General features: G+C 42.5%; 1 protein-coding gene across 9 annotated transcripts in view; it reads left to right on the top strand.

The window, feature by feature from the left end:
- The window catches only part of PLCE1 (phospholipase C epsilon 1), a 349678-nt gene that overhangs the window by 100604 nt on the left and 235415 nt on the right, over positions 1-13659 (top strand). For 4 of the 9 annotated variants that reach the window (XM_028826667.2, XM_028826668.2, XM_077946827.1 and 1 more), the window contains exon 1: positions 4827-5209. The exons of 4 other annotated variants lie outside the window; for them this stretch is intronic. In XM_028826667.2, the coding sequence (XP_028682500.2) occupies positions 4928-5209 (282 nt within the window). In that variant the 5' untranslated portion in view covers positions 4827-4927. Of the gene's footprint in view, positions 1-4754; positions 5210-13659 lie in introns of those variants that run through there. One more of the 9 variants, XM_077946829.1, reaches the window with a different exon arrangement.

Consider the following 13659-nt stretch of genomic DNA (forward strand, 5'->3'; position numbering starts at 1 on the left):
GCCAAGCCTCCTAAAGCCACCTGGAAGCTCTCCAGTCTGGACTTTGAAAATTTAAATATTTTTCAAATTTCTTTTTGACCCAGTTTAAAGAAAAGGGATTCCACAGTGTGAGAGGGGCTGCCATAGCTTTGCCATTTCCCCTGAGGAAGGGCCTGAGGGAAGCTTCCTTTTGTTGGTGGAAGAAATGAGGGGAGAGGGCAAGAGTTTGGGGTAGGGAAGAACTGGACTGGAAGCTGAGTCTGGTCCTCTTTAGTCTGCCTCTTCAGGCCCCCATCCCGGCCACCTGTTCTTCTTCTGTAAAACCAGGGGGCTGGACTAAGAGGCCCTTCCTGTGCTGACATTCTGTGAAACCATAAACACTTGCCTTGAGCTACAGTTTAATGTGAGCCCTCAGGGCCGTTGTAAGTCATGTCTCTGCATCTTTCATGTGAGTCAAGAGGTGGCTTTGTCTTTTATCTTGTCTGGTGTCCATACATCCCAGCTTTAAATTCCTCTTAAAATTTGGAGCCAGGGAAAATTTCTCTTGCTGCTTGAATCTTCACACTGTTTCTGATTGGACAATGCCAATGATACACCTCAGGGTATTTCTGTTATTGTTTCATTTGCCAAGATTCTCAGAGCTAAATGCAGTGACCAGCAATTGTGGCTTCCCTCAAACAAGTCAGGTCTCAAAATCTGTCTTAAAACTGAATGTTGTTGTTTAATTTTATGTACTTTAATGGAGAAGCCACATCAAATCAATTTGTGGCATTAAACAGGATAAATCACCCATGCAGAATGACATAGTAAATAAATGCAGAAATGCATGAATACCCCCCCTCACTGTCAGCTACACCCATCATCTGGCCCCTTCTCCGCTCCTAGTGAGTATGAAATTACAACAACAGTAACAAATAAAATGTATAAAGGACCTACGCTGGACCAGTCACTGTTCTAAGTGGTTTATATATATTTTCTCTTTCAACAATCTTGTGTTTGGGGGTACTATTATTGTATTTATTTTAAAATGAGGATAGGCAGGATTTGGGGGGACATTAGACCCCACAAAATTCCTTTGGCCTCGGGGGTCCTAGTGGCAGAGTGGCTTTGCCCCATCTGGTACTGGCTTGTTTATGTGGCTAACTAGTAAGCTAACCAAAGTCAAACAACCAAGAGAAAGACAAGGAGGAGGAGGGGAGAATTGATGACCATAGAAGGCAGGAAAACCCTCTCTGGCTTCTGACTATCCTGAGATCTACTCTGAACTCCGGTACTGACTTGAGGAATCTGTGGAGTCCCAGAGGCAGTCCGTATTTTGGAATGTGTATGGAGGTAGAGCTGTGCTTGGAGGAGTCATCCTGAGTTCCTGCAGACGGGTCTGTTAGGAGGCCAGCTGGGCTGCAGGGTGTTCCACACGTCTATTGAGGCGCCCTGCCTACCTGATGAGTCTGTAGAAATATTCCCCAGGGGTTGCCTGACTTCCAGGGCTGGCACTAAAGGAGGAACTAGTCAGCCCATTTGACCACAAATCCTAAACAGTTCCCATGGAATATTCAGTGCTCTGCACTTACTTCTCTTAGCCCTGAATGCCAGAACGGCCACTAGCAGGGGCAGGATGGGAAACTGCAGTGGCCTGTCACAAGCAGGCTGATCACCCAGGGCCTGGCCTGGAAGACAGACTGGGTAAGTATAGTCTTAATTTGGCCACTGTGCTCAACTGGCAATGTGCCCACAGTCAATATGCAGATGTCTAGATGTGGCCAAGTAGTAAGACAATTTTAAGAAACAAATAGTTGAGAATTTGCATGTTCAAAAGTATCTCTTAGTCACCCCCCGTGCCTAGTACGATGCCAGATCCTGGGGGTACAGCAGCAAGCAAGCTCATTGGGGACCTGCTGATTGGGAGCTCACAGCGAGCAGGCAGGCATGTGATTATTCCACAGGCCATGACTTCTGGTGTGGTTAAGTGCTGTGCTGGGGAAGCCTTGTCTTTTGGAATCGCTTTGGGTGGCTCTTTCTTTTATCTGGAGATGGTATCATTGCTTGAAACATTTTTGGAACTGCCCTTTAGGAATTGCCTTTGGAGCTGATTTGGGTCACACAGGAAAATCTATCTCACTTTTATTTTATAGCCACACCTAGCTTGTGACCAAAAATGGTATTGCCCAGCTTGACGACCCATTTTATATTCCAGTCTTGGCTCTGACTTTCTTGTGAGCCAAAATTACATCCACCCTGTAAAGATGGATATTTATGACCACTGAGCATATTAGCAGTAATTTTGATAATTTTGAAGCCATTTCTCACTTGCCCAAGCTTCCATTGTCCTTTATATCTCTGTTGTAAACACTGTCCAATCTCTCTTGCAACTGAATTACCTCCTCCTGCCTGTGTTTTCCCCACTAGGGTGGGGGCATTGGAGGATAGGCCCATATGTCTACACTCTCTACAGTGCCCAGCACGGAGCAGATGTTCAAAATGTGTATTTATTATAATTGAATGTATGGGTTGAATTGAAAGGAATCCAAGAGGCGTCTCAGGATTGCTCTGAGTAACAGGAGCACTGTTGGAATGATGGGCAGCCCAGTGGGCTGCGGAATCTCACAGGTCTTGCTCCAATCCCTATTTGTCCCCTTGAGCAGCTGTGTGGCCCTATGCAAATCATTCATTCCCTCAGATCCTTCATTTCCTCATCTGTGGAATAGAGGTAATAATACTTGCCTTACTCGGGCTATTATAAGGACAAGTGGAATATTCACATAGTGCCCTAAGCATAGTGCCTAAATGGAGGTGATTAGTATTCTTATAATATTGGAGCAAATTCTCATTTGGATGCATAAATTCTGATTTAAAAAACTAACTTACCCAGAAGTCACATTATTTAAAATCATTTGCTGGCCAAGCACAGTGGCTCATGCCTGTAATCCCAGCACTTTGGGAGGCCAAGGCGTGAGGATTACTTGAGCCCGGGAGTTCAAGACCAGCCTGGGAAACATAGTGAGACCCTGTGGCTATAAATTTTTTTTAAAAATTAGCCAGGTGTAGTGGCTTGCACCTGTGGTCCTAGCTACTCAGGAGGCTGAGGTGGGAAAATCACTTGAGCTTGGGAGATCGAGTCTGCAGTGAGCTGTGATCACGCCACTGCACTCCAGCCTGGATGACAGAGTGAGACCCTGTCTCAAAAAAAAAAAGAAAGAAAGGAAAAAGACAAATCATGTATCATAGAAAATGTATTCTGCAAGGAACCCTAGAGCCCATCTAAGTCCAACCTCCTAATTTTCTTTTTCTTTTGTAGAGAGAGGGTCTTGCTCTGACATCCAGGCTGGAGTGCAGTGGTGCGATCACAGCTTTAACCTCAAACTCCTGGGCTCAAGTTATCCTCCTACCTCAGCCTGTCAAGTAGCTGAGACTACAGGCGCACACCACCACACCCAGCTAATTTTAATTTTTGTAGAGGCAGGGTTGGGGGGGGGGTCTCACCATGTTGCCCAGGAAGGTCTTGAACTCCTGAGCTCAAGCCATCCTCCCACCTCATCCTCCCAAAGTGTTGGGATTACAGGCATGAGCCACCTTGCCTGGCCCCAACCTCCTAATATTAATGAGATTCAAAATGGGAAATGGACTGACTAAAGTCATTGGTTCATGGCAGAACTGGGCCAGGCCAGAGCTGTTTTCATGTGATGTTTGGTACTTACCCCTACATTTGGAGGTCCCACCTTCCTTGCAAGGGCCTTGCATTTAGGCTAAGAGCTCTGGATACTGGCACTTCTGGACAATGGTAGCTAAGAATTTAGGATATGCACTTGGGGAGCCACAACACATGCTTTGCACACCCTTTTGCAGCAACACTTTGTCCCTCTGTGGAGTGCTGAGCATGCTGTGGTTGTGTATCTCACAAAGCTGGCATAAGCAATACAAACTGGTGGTTAGGAAGCATGCCCGACAAACCTGGTACCATTACTTACCAGCTTACCACTGCTTGACCTCTCTGAGCTTCACCTTCTTCACCTGTAGCATAGGAACAATAATGGTATCCACCCATAGGATTGTTGTGAGGGTTAAATGAGATAATGCATGAAAGTGCTTACACATTGCCTGGCACAGGATAAACACTTCTTAAAATTTACTGTTATGATCTGTAATACATCCAAACCAAATATTCTGCCTCTGGCATCTCCACTAGTCTCAAGCTAACCTCTAATCTGCCATGAAGCCTTACCTGGTCTCTCTTCCAAGCAGGTGCTGTTGACAGACTTTTACCCCTCCCTTCACCCCGCCCCTCACCCAACAGTAACATGACCTCTCACATCTGTTTCACCCCAACCGTGGACCACAAGATCCTAAAGTAATCAATAGCAGTTGCCCATCAATATATAGGGCTAGGAACTCCTGGGTTTTCTTGTTCATCATCAGTTATAGGAAGAAAAATTGACCGCTGGCTTAAACAAGTACTGCCTCTCTTAGAAGTTGTCTTGACTTTGAAGGCACTTAAACCTTTGGGAGGCTCTGCTATTCTGCAGCGTGGCAGGTGCCCACATGCCTGGATGGCTGCCTTCTTTTGTTATTCCCTTGATACTGGGTTCTTCGCACATGCATACACTTTGAGTTCTATTTGCTACCCTTTTTTAAAACCTGACTAAAACAATGAGTAATTGGGAAGTTCTGAATTTCTATTTGGAAAACAAATTGATGAGATCAGAAAAATCCAAGTAATCCTAAATTTACAGAAGCCAGATTACTAAAACCCAAGGGCATTTTTTTAAATGTAGAAAAGTTGTATTTCACAGAGGTTTTTGCAATGCCCTGACTCTGGATTGCAGCCCTCCCTCGATTCTGGGTATTACATCATTTCATTTCAGCTAATGTAAACACTCATCACCCTGCATGTTGCAGGATTTTTCACTACGATTTGAATTGGGCTTCATTCAGTGGGTCGTTGTGGTGATTAATGGTTTCAGAAGGAAGTGCAGCAGGAAGAGACTTTGCAGGAATGGAAGAGGTGAGGCAGCTCCATGTGAGATTCTGCAAAAGGATTAAGATTTGGCACCAGGCTTGGTTTCTGTGCAGCCTCTTAGGCAGAGAGCCCCAGGAGAGGGAAGCAGGCTGTCAGCTGTGCCTTTGCACGCTCTCAGCTGCCTTGAAGGTTGGTTGGCTCTTCCCGCTCTCTGGGGTACCCAATTTTACCTTGTTAAAGGATGGATGTGGATGCTGGAGGCTTAAAGAAGACCAGGTAAGGGTTCTTGTTGTCTAAGAAATCTCCCAGCGTTCTTAATGCATGGAATCCTGGGGACTGTTTCTTTACTAGCACCATCGTGCAGTGTTAGCCAAAATACAATTCCTCTGAGACATTTTACAAAGAGGATCAGAGAAGTTTCTTTCCTTGTTAAGAAAGTTTCTAAAACGTTTTAACCCAAAATGCTTAACTATAGAGATACAAATAATTTTTCTTGCTGTGCATTTCAGCTTTGAGATTTTTTTTTTGGCATGTTAATCTACAAGATCTCTATAGGTATCCTGAGAGTTTATTAGATGTTGGTTTTCATTCCTTTTGCAATGGCTTATGGTATATTATGTATTAACATTTAATGGGATGAAAACTTCTCACTCATTATATTCTTCAGGATACTTGCTTTTGAATAAGTTGCTCTTCTTTTTGCAGATTTGGTTTGTTGCTTTCTTTTTCACCTTTTGGCTTTTGTGATTATAATACTAGTAAGGAATATCCTGAAGTAGAACTAATTTCTAAGAGGAAAAAACTACTATACTCAGGATTTAAATGCAAACATTTGATAGCATCCCTGATTAAAATGGACTACATGTTTTTTGGTGTTTCAAATATGCTTTTTAAAAAATATTCAGTGTAAATGTCCATAGTTTGTGGGAAAGGTAATGCAGTTTATCTGAGTGGTCATTTACTTACAAACATTAAAAGGATATTAGACCTTTGATAAGATTAGCTGAAGAAGAGGTCATTGAAAGGAGTAGTTTTCTGCTAACCACCAACTCAATTCCAAATTCTGTTTCTTTTCTTTAAAAAAATGGAGTTAAAAATAACCCAGAATAAAACTTGAAAACTGTTTTGTTTCTCTGTATTTGGCTAACTTCATCGCAAAGTACTGTGTTTAAGGAATTCAAGCTATGAAGACTACTCTTGAAATGGTTCACATAATTCTATCTGTGAATTTCCATAATCCTTTTCAAGAGCATATGATATTTTATGAGTATTAGGGTTAAAATTTTCAATTAAGTGTTCATTCCTTCTACAACCCTGAGAGACGGATAACAACCCTCAGAAAAATAACATGAGAAATTGTGTCAGTGTCCTGACACAGGCTCAGTTTTCCTGTACAAAGTAGTGTGGAAAGGGAACATTTGGCATATCTCCTTCTTTATGGAAGGTGTGGGGTGTCTTGGTAGAAGTGAATGTCTGTGGTTGTTGTGATAGATGGATAGATGCAGGGACTCCTGGTCACTTTAATTTATTGGAAATTAAATGTTTTCATTAGACGTAGGGGACTCTGACTTTCCAGCTTTGGTTGAGTGAGACAAGGTCTATGCACCCAGTGATTCTTCTCGTTTTTGTTCAGTGAGCCCTTTCAGTCCATGTCGTCCTGTTTTTCTTTTTGGAAACAGACTGGCAGCAGTCTCTTGCGTTTTGTATTACTTTAATCTAGCATTTTAACCATTGTATTTTCTTTTAGTGGGATGGCTAATAATAAGGTTGGCTTAAGCCTCAATTTGAGAAGGTGTGAGAGTAGCTGTAATCTTTAGGAAAAGAAAATCATTCCAAGAGTTAAAACATGCAGACTCTTAATTGTGCTGTGTCCATTCTCCTATTTTGGGGGAATCTAGACAAGCTATTGTTACAAATGCTTTTCCTAAAATGTTTTCAGAAGACCGAAACAAAATAGAATTTTTTGTCAATGTATTACATTATCCACATTCTGTCTTCTTTCTCCTCATCTGTCATTTTGGACAGAGGGAAAATTGTTCAGGTAAACAATTGAGGAACAATTGCCAGGAACATCTGGGAACAGTTGCCATGAATTATCTTTTCCTTCTTAATGTGATCTTGATGAAGGTTTTACTTGTTTACTCTTTTTATTTCTATTAAAATGGTAAGACATGTGCATGGTTGAAAAAAATTCAAACAGTATAAAAAGGGTAAACAATGAAAAGCCTCCTCCATGGCGTCTTAACACTCAGTTCTTCCCTCAGCAGTAAACGATGCTTTAGACCCGTGCTTTTCAAACTTCCGTATGCATAAGCAACACCTGCAGAGTTGGTTACAACACAATTTCTTAGGCTCTTTGGGGTGCGAGGAGTAGATTGAGAGGGGAGAGAAAGATATCTATAGTTCATTATATAGCTATAGTCTATAGTACCTAAGAGACAGGTGGAATTTGAGTATTCTAGTGACAGCAGGAGACAGGGGTACAAAGAAAAAAAGACTGTTGAGTTTAAGAATTGAAAATGCTCTTGAGACAGTTGTCAGTGAAGAGTAAGAAGCCACGGTCATGAAATAGAGTATTAGAGTAGTGAAGAAATCCAAGGAGCGTCAGCATAAAAATGCCATCGGGAGAGGCCCAGTGGGTGGAAATAGGGAAATAGTCCATAGTTAATGGAAAATATAGCAATAGAAGGGGGTTATGGGCCACCTGACAAGGATAATGAGATTGAGCTGGAAACTGGAATAGGACTGGCCAAGCTAAAAAAAAAAATCAGGCCAATTAGCAATAATGAGAGTGTTTATTCACTTGTAGATTGGCAAAATACCTCCCTGGAATGAATTAGGACAAATGATCACTTCCTGTGCTAATGATTTTATAGCAGAAAAGAAAAAGAAATACCGTAGAAGGTACAGGGAGGTGTCTGTGTGTTAGCCACTGTAATTTAATAACCCTAAGAAATGTAAGATTAATGGCCTGATGCAAGGAACGGAAAACCAAGATAATGTACAACTGATGAGAATTTTTAAAGCATGAATAGTAATTATGAAAAATAGCAAGCCTCAAGGATCTTGTCAATTAATTTTTTTAAAAGGTTAACTACCAAACACCTTTTCGGAAACACAAGATATGACAAGATTCTAAACATCTTTTTGAGAGGCACAGGTGAGAAGAACTAGGTTTTTTTCCCTACCCCACCTTCTTTGTCCAATAAGGTAAGAATCAACAGCCAACGCTAAACACTTTCTTTGTGGCAGGTATTGTGTGAAATCCTTTATGTGCCTTAATTTATTTTGCCCTTATAGCTCTGGAGGTTGGGATCATAATTATTATTTACAGATACAGTGCAAAGAGGATTGCTCAAGGAAGAGCATATTCCTTCATAAGGAAGGGACATCTTTGAAAAAAATAGGAAGTTCAGTTGGAAAACCAGAGAAACGTACCTAGAAAGCCCAGTAAAAAGGTTCACACAATTTAAGGAGCATTCTCTAAGAAACTGACATTAAAGCAAAAATAAGAGAGACTTTTATAGGAATCGAAGTGAAGGAGCCAGGCAAAAATAAGGAAGAGACTTCATAAGGAAGGGACATCTTTGAAAAAAATAGGAAGTTCAGTTGGAAAACCAGAGAAACCCACCTAGAAAGCCCGGTAAAAAGGCTCACACATAATTTAAGGAGCATTCTATAAGAAACTGACATTAAAGCAAAATAGGAGAGACTTTTTATAGGAATCAAAGTGAAGCAACCAGGCAAAGATCCAGCAGAACCTTTGCAGATGCTCAGAATACTCCTGGGGCGATAGAAAAAGGAGCCAGCAGACACAATAAATTATTTGCCTTAGTCTTTTCAGAAAAATATATCAAAATCATCTTTAGAAGCAGAGGTACTAGATCAAATAGTAGTAAATGAACAGAATGTTCTAGACTGAGTTGACAAACTGGATATGGATAAATCACAGGGACAGGTTGGCCTTCATCCAAGAGTTCTAAAGGAATTCAAGGGTGAAATCATGGGGCTGTTGTTAAAAGCAACTAATTTTTACTTTCGAAAGTCTAGCAACCCCCTAAACCTTGGTTGCCTGGTAAAATTGCCCAGCTCCATCTCCCTGCAGTACATTATTTAAACATAAATTATAATATGTATGTAAAATATAAAATATAATAAATCAAACAATATGTTTTCAATAACTGTGATTTTGAATTCCCAAACCATGTCACATCACTGTTGTGAAAGTCTTTGTGAACGTTTCATTCTTGAAATTGCTGAGCATTACCAGCCCCTTAGAATCATGTAAAATAAGCTTATCATAATTCGTGTGAACTCAGTAGCAAAAGCACAAAGAAACAAATGGGCAGAGACTCAGTTTCAAGAAAGGATTCATCATACAACGTTACTTCACTAAAGGGGGAAAAGAATCCTGCAGCCTCAGAAACAGACACTCAGTGTCCGTTAGTTAAATAAATGCCACGTGAAGGATTTGAAAACTAATGAGCTTTTGAGCTCCTAGCTGCACAGTCCCACTGCCCAATTTGCCTGGTGGTCTGGCCCTGCTCTCATTTGTCTCAGGCCTTCTTCTATTTCTTGAGGTCTTGACTCCGCCTAGCCCTGCAGCCCAGGTGCTCTGTTCTCTGCTTTACTGCAGGTGGCCCTAGTTTTCTATCACCCATGACCTGCACTCTGTGTCGTACAGTAGAATAATGATGAGGGCCTGGGTAAGACAGAATTGGTGCTGGGTAAGACAGAGAGCCAAGTACAGGTTGTCAGGATCAAAAGCTAGCAGTAAACCAGAGATGTGGAATGGAGATGGTCATTCAGTCATTTAATCGGTATTTCTTTTGAGCTCCTAGAATGTACCAGGCATTGTACTGGGGATATAAATATGAACAAGGTAGCCACCGTGATAAAGAGAAACCAGTAAACAATTACAGTAGAGCAAGATTTCTCAATCTGGACACTAGGTTGACATCCAACTACTTCCTAGAGGCAAAATTGCCCCTGTTTGAGAACCACTGTGGGAGAGTATGATAGGTGCGTGAATGGAGAAAGAATAGGCCGTTATGGGAGATCACAGCAGGGCTTCCTAATGCAGACCTGGAGGTGAAGGAAGAATGCCTAGAGGAAGTCATATCCTACAAGGCATCTGCAGGGTGAGTAGCCCTCACTTGGAAGTTGGAAGAGGACAGTCAAGGAAGGGAAAGGCTAGAACTGGAGACCAGAGGGAGGAAACCCTGGGTGAGCCATGGGTAGCTACCATGGGTAGCTACTCTTACCAGTGGTGGATGCTCCTTTTGGTGCTAGCCTTATCAGTCCCCAAGGGCCAGAGTTTCACACCCGGCATCTGACAGCATGCTTTCGGAGGCCGTGCTCATGCGCATAGCTGCCACTAGATGAGGAGTGATATTGGTTTAGAGACCCTTAGGCTTTGTGGTCTTGGGTGCAAAAGGGAAGGAAATCAGTATCTAATTCCATAGAAGTAGAATTCTCACGAAATTACTCCTTTCAGCCCCAATGCCTATTTTTGATTAGCTAAATCTAAGTTCGTTTGACCAAGATTAAAAATTTATTAGCAAAAAAACTTACATGGCTACTCCACAAACTGTTTCCAACTGCTGGTAACTGCAGACCGTTTTGGCAACTGTGTAACAAAGAATACATTGTAATCATCCTTAAAATACCTCCCTTTTCCCTCTATTTGCTCTATACCTGGCTCCTTTCTAGAGAGAGACTGGTCTGTATTTCTACCAGCAAAGGCCCGTTGGCCACATGCTGGGTCAGCCTCAGGACTCATGCAATGACAGGCACATTCAGGAAAGATGCGCTTTGTGTCTTCACATGGTAGGATCCCCTCTGCAGCATGTCTTTTCCTCTTGGCTCCTTGATCCCCTTGTCCCTCAGGGGCCCTTCAGTTTCTTTCTTTCTTTCTTGTTTTTAATTGTTTTGCTTTGGTTTTGGTTTTGAGACAGGATCTCTCTCTGTCACCCAGGCTGGAGTGCAGTGGCACAATCTTGGCTCACTGTAACCTCCGCCTCCCAGGTTCAAGCGATCCTCTCACCTCAGCCTCCTGAGTAGCGGGGACTACAGGCATGCACCACCGCGCCTGGCTAATTTTTGTAGAAATGAGGTTTCATTGTGTTGCCCAGGCTGGAAATTTCTTAAAAACAATGATTGACATTGAGCACTTGCTTGTGTCACCAGCCACAGGGCTGCATGGGAGAGGAGAGAGAGACACTAAAAGGTACGGGAAAAGAAAATTACTAAGCCTAGCACCATAGTAGCCACTTCAAGTAAGCTATTTCCCTTAATACTCCCAGAAAACCCTTAATGGGTGGTGTCTTCCTCACTTTACAGATGAGGACCAGGCCTGATTTTATACAGCTATAAAGGGGTACAGGTGGGATCTGAGCCCTTTGTCAGACCCCGAAGCCCATGTTCCTTCTACTTCTGTGTTCTGGAGGAACTATCCAGGCCAGTGGGCCTTTTTGTGGCCCAGCTCCCAGGCCATTAGGACAATATCATCAGGGGTCTTCAGGCTACAAGGCAGATCTGGACTTGAGGGAGACTGTCATCTTCAGCTGTTGTTGGGGGCTTCTTGTGATCTACATACATCCTTATTTGGGCCATCGCTTCATTGCCCATTCCCAGATTGCTGAGATGGCTTCAAAAGCAAGGACCCCAGTTCTCCTTACCCTCACAGCTGTCCTGCTGCCTGTTCCTAGGGCATGATGGAATGATGTTAAAGATTCCAGAACCAGAATTTAGGAAATCTGGAGACTAGGTACCACTACCTTCCACTTGCTAACACACTGAAGACCAAGCAACAAGTAAATCTGTTGCTTATCCAACAGATGCTTTTGCAAAATGATAAACCAGTTATATTAGTCCATTCTCACCCTGCTAATAAAGACATACTGAAGACTAGGTAATTTATAAAGGAAAGAGATTTAAGTGACTCACAGTTCTGAAGGGCTGGGGAGGCCTCATGAAACTTAATCATAGCAGAAGGGGAAGCAAACATGTCCTTCACCTGGTGGCAGCAAGGAGAAGTGCCAAGCAAAAGGGGGAAAAGCCCTTTATAAAACCATCAGATCTCATGAGAAATCACTCACTATCATGAGAACAGCATGAGGGTGACTGCTCCCATGATTCAATTACCTCCCACCAGGTCCCTCCCACGACATGTAGGGATTATAGGAACTACAATTCAAGATGAGATTTGAGTGGGGACACAACCAAACCATATCACCAACCATAAACCCTACCTGATTGTCTCAACTGGTTGCCCTGGGCATGAAATCACATAATGGTTATGAAGACAGGCTGAAAAGATGCACAATTTACCATCATAAAGAGATACCGTGTCAACAATAAAGGGGAAAAGTTCCTCATTGAATTGGCTTATAGGAGAGACATGTTTGTTAAGCAAAGGGATGAAGGTGACTCCATAAGAAGGTGAGTTCCAGAGAGAAACATTCAAATCAGCGAGTCTGACTTCTGCATCAGGCTAGCAATTGGAACTTGTAATAAAGGGAAACTTTCTATACTTAGGTAATATGACATTTTGGGCACACGGCATTGTGACTTCTATGAAGGAAAGTACCAAGAAGGCTATAACTGAAAGAATCACACTGATTACCCAACTACCCCTCTCCTTTAACTGATGATGAAACTGAGGACCAGAGACATGAATGGGTAGACCAAGTTCATGTGTAGTCAGAGCTAAAGCTAAGGTTACTCGACCTATAAATAGAGGTTTGTTTACACTGTGTATGTGGGAGAAGGGAAACCATAAAATCTCTTTTATTTAGATTTTACTTGAAAATTATCTTTGTAAGGAGATTATGTCTCCCTCCAGAGGCTCTTAAAGATTTGGTCATCATGGACTGCAGGTATGCTGTGCTGAAAAGATTAGGACCTGTGCTGAAGAAAGCACCACATAGGCACACATCAAGGGGAAAAAAATGATTTTTTTTTTCACAGAATTTATTCATTAATAAATCTATTCTTTCATTCAACCAATATTTACTTGCACCCACAACAGTGTGCCAAGCATGATGCTAAGTGCCGGGATATAGGGGTAGACAGACAAGCCTCTTTCCCTCTGAGCTTCCAGTCTAACTGTGACCAGATTTATTCTGAAATGATTAAGGAAGGTATTCAGTGAGCTATGAAAGGTGGTAAGGTGGAGCTTAACCATAAGAACTCCTGAGCATCCTATTTGATACAGGGATTTAACAAATGGGTTTCAGAATGAGTGATTCCAAGTAAAAGCATTAAGCTTGGTGGTCTAGTGTTTTGGAAAGTTCGGCTGTTTGCACAGAAAGGAAAAAGGTTGAAATAAGGGAACCCACCAGGAGCCTGCTGCCATAGTCCAAGTATGTGGTGCTGAGGTTTAGCCAGAGCTGGAGCAGTCAGAATGGAGAGGAAAGGTGTCATCTGAGTCATGCTCCAAAGTAGCATTGGCTGCCTGGCCTAGGGGTTGAAGGAGAGGAAAGAGACAAAGGTGGTGCTGAGGTTTCTGATCTACAGCAGCAGACAGGAGATAGAGATGAGATTATGGAGACAGTGTGCATATTTGGGGGAAAGTGACAAGGTCAGTTTGAAGCAGCCTGATTCAGAAGGGACCGGGGAATGGCCCAGGTGAGCTGTCCTCGCAACAGCTGCTTAGCCCTCACTTGCACAAGTACATTTAGGAACCTTAGGAAGAGAATGACTTTTCATGTCGTCAAGGAGAC

Source organism: Macaca mulatta, chromosome 9, assembly GCF_049350105.2.
Source record: "Macaca mulatta isolate MMU2019108-1 chromosome 9, T2T-MMU8v2.0, whole genome shotgun sequence".
NCBI classification, from domain to species: domain Eukaryota; kingdom Metazoa; phylum Chordata; class Mammalia; order Primates; family Cercopithecidae; genus Macaca; species Macaca mulatta.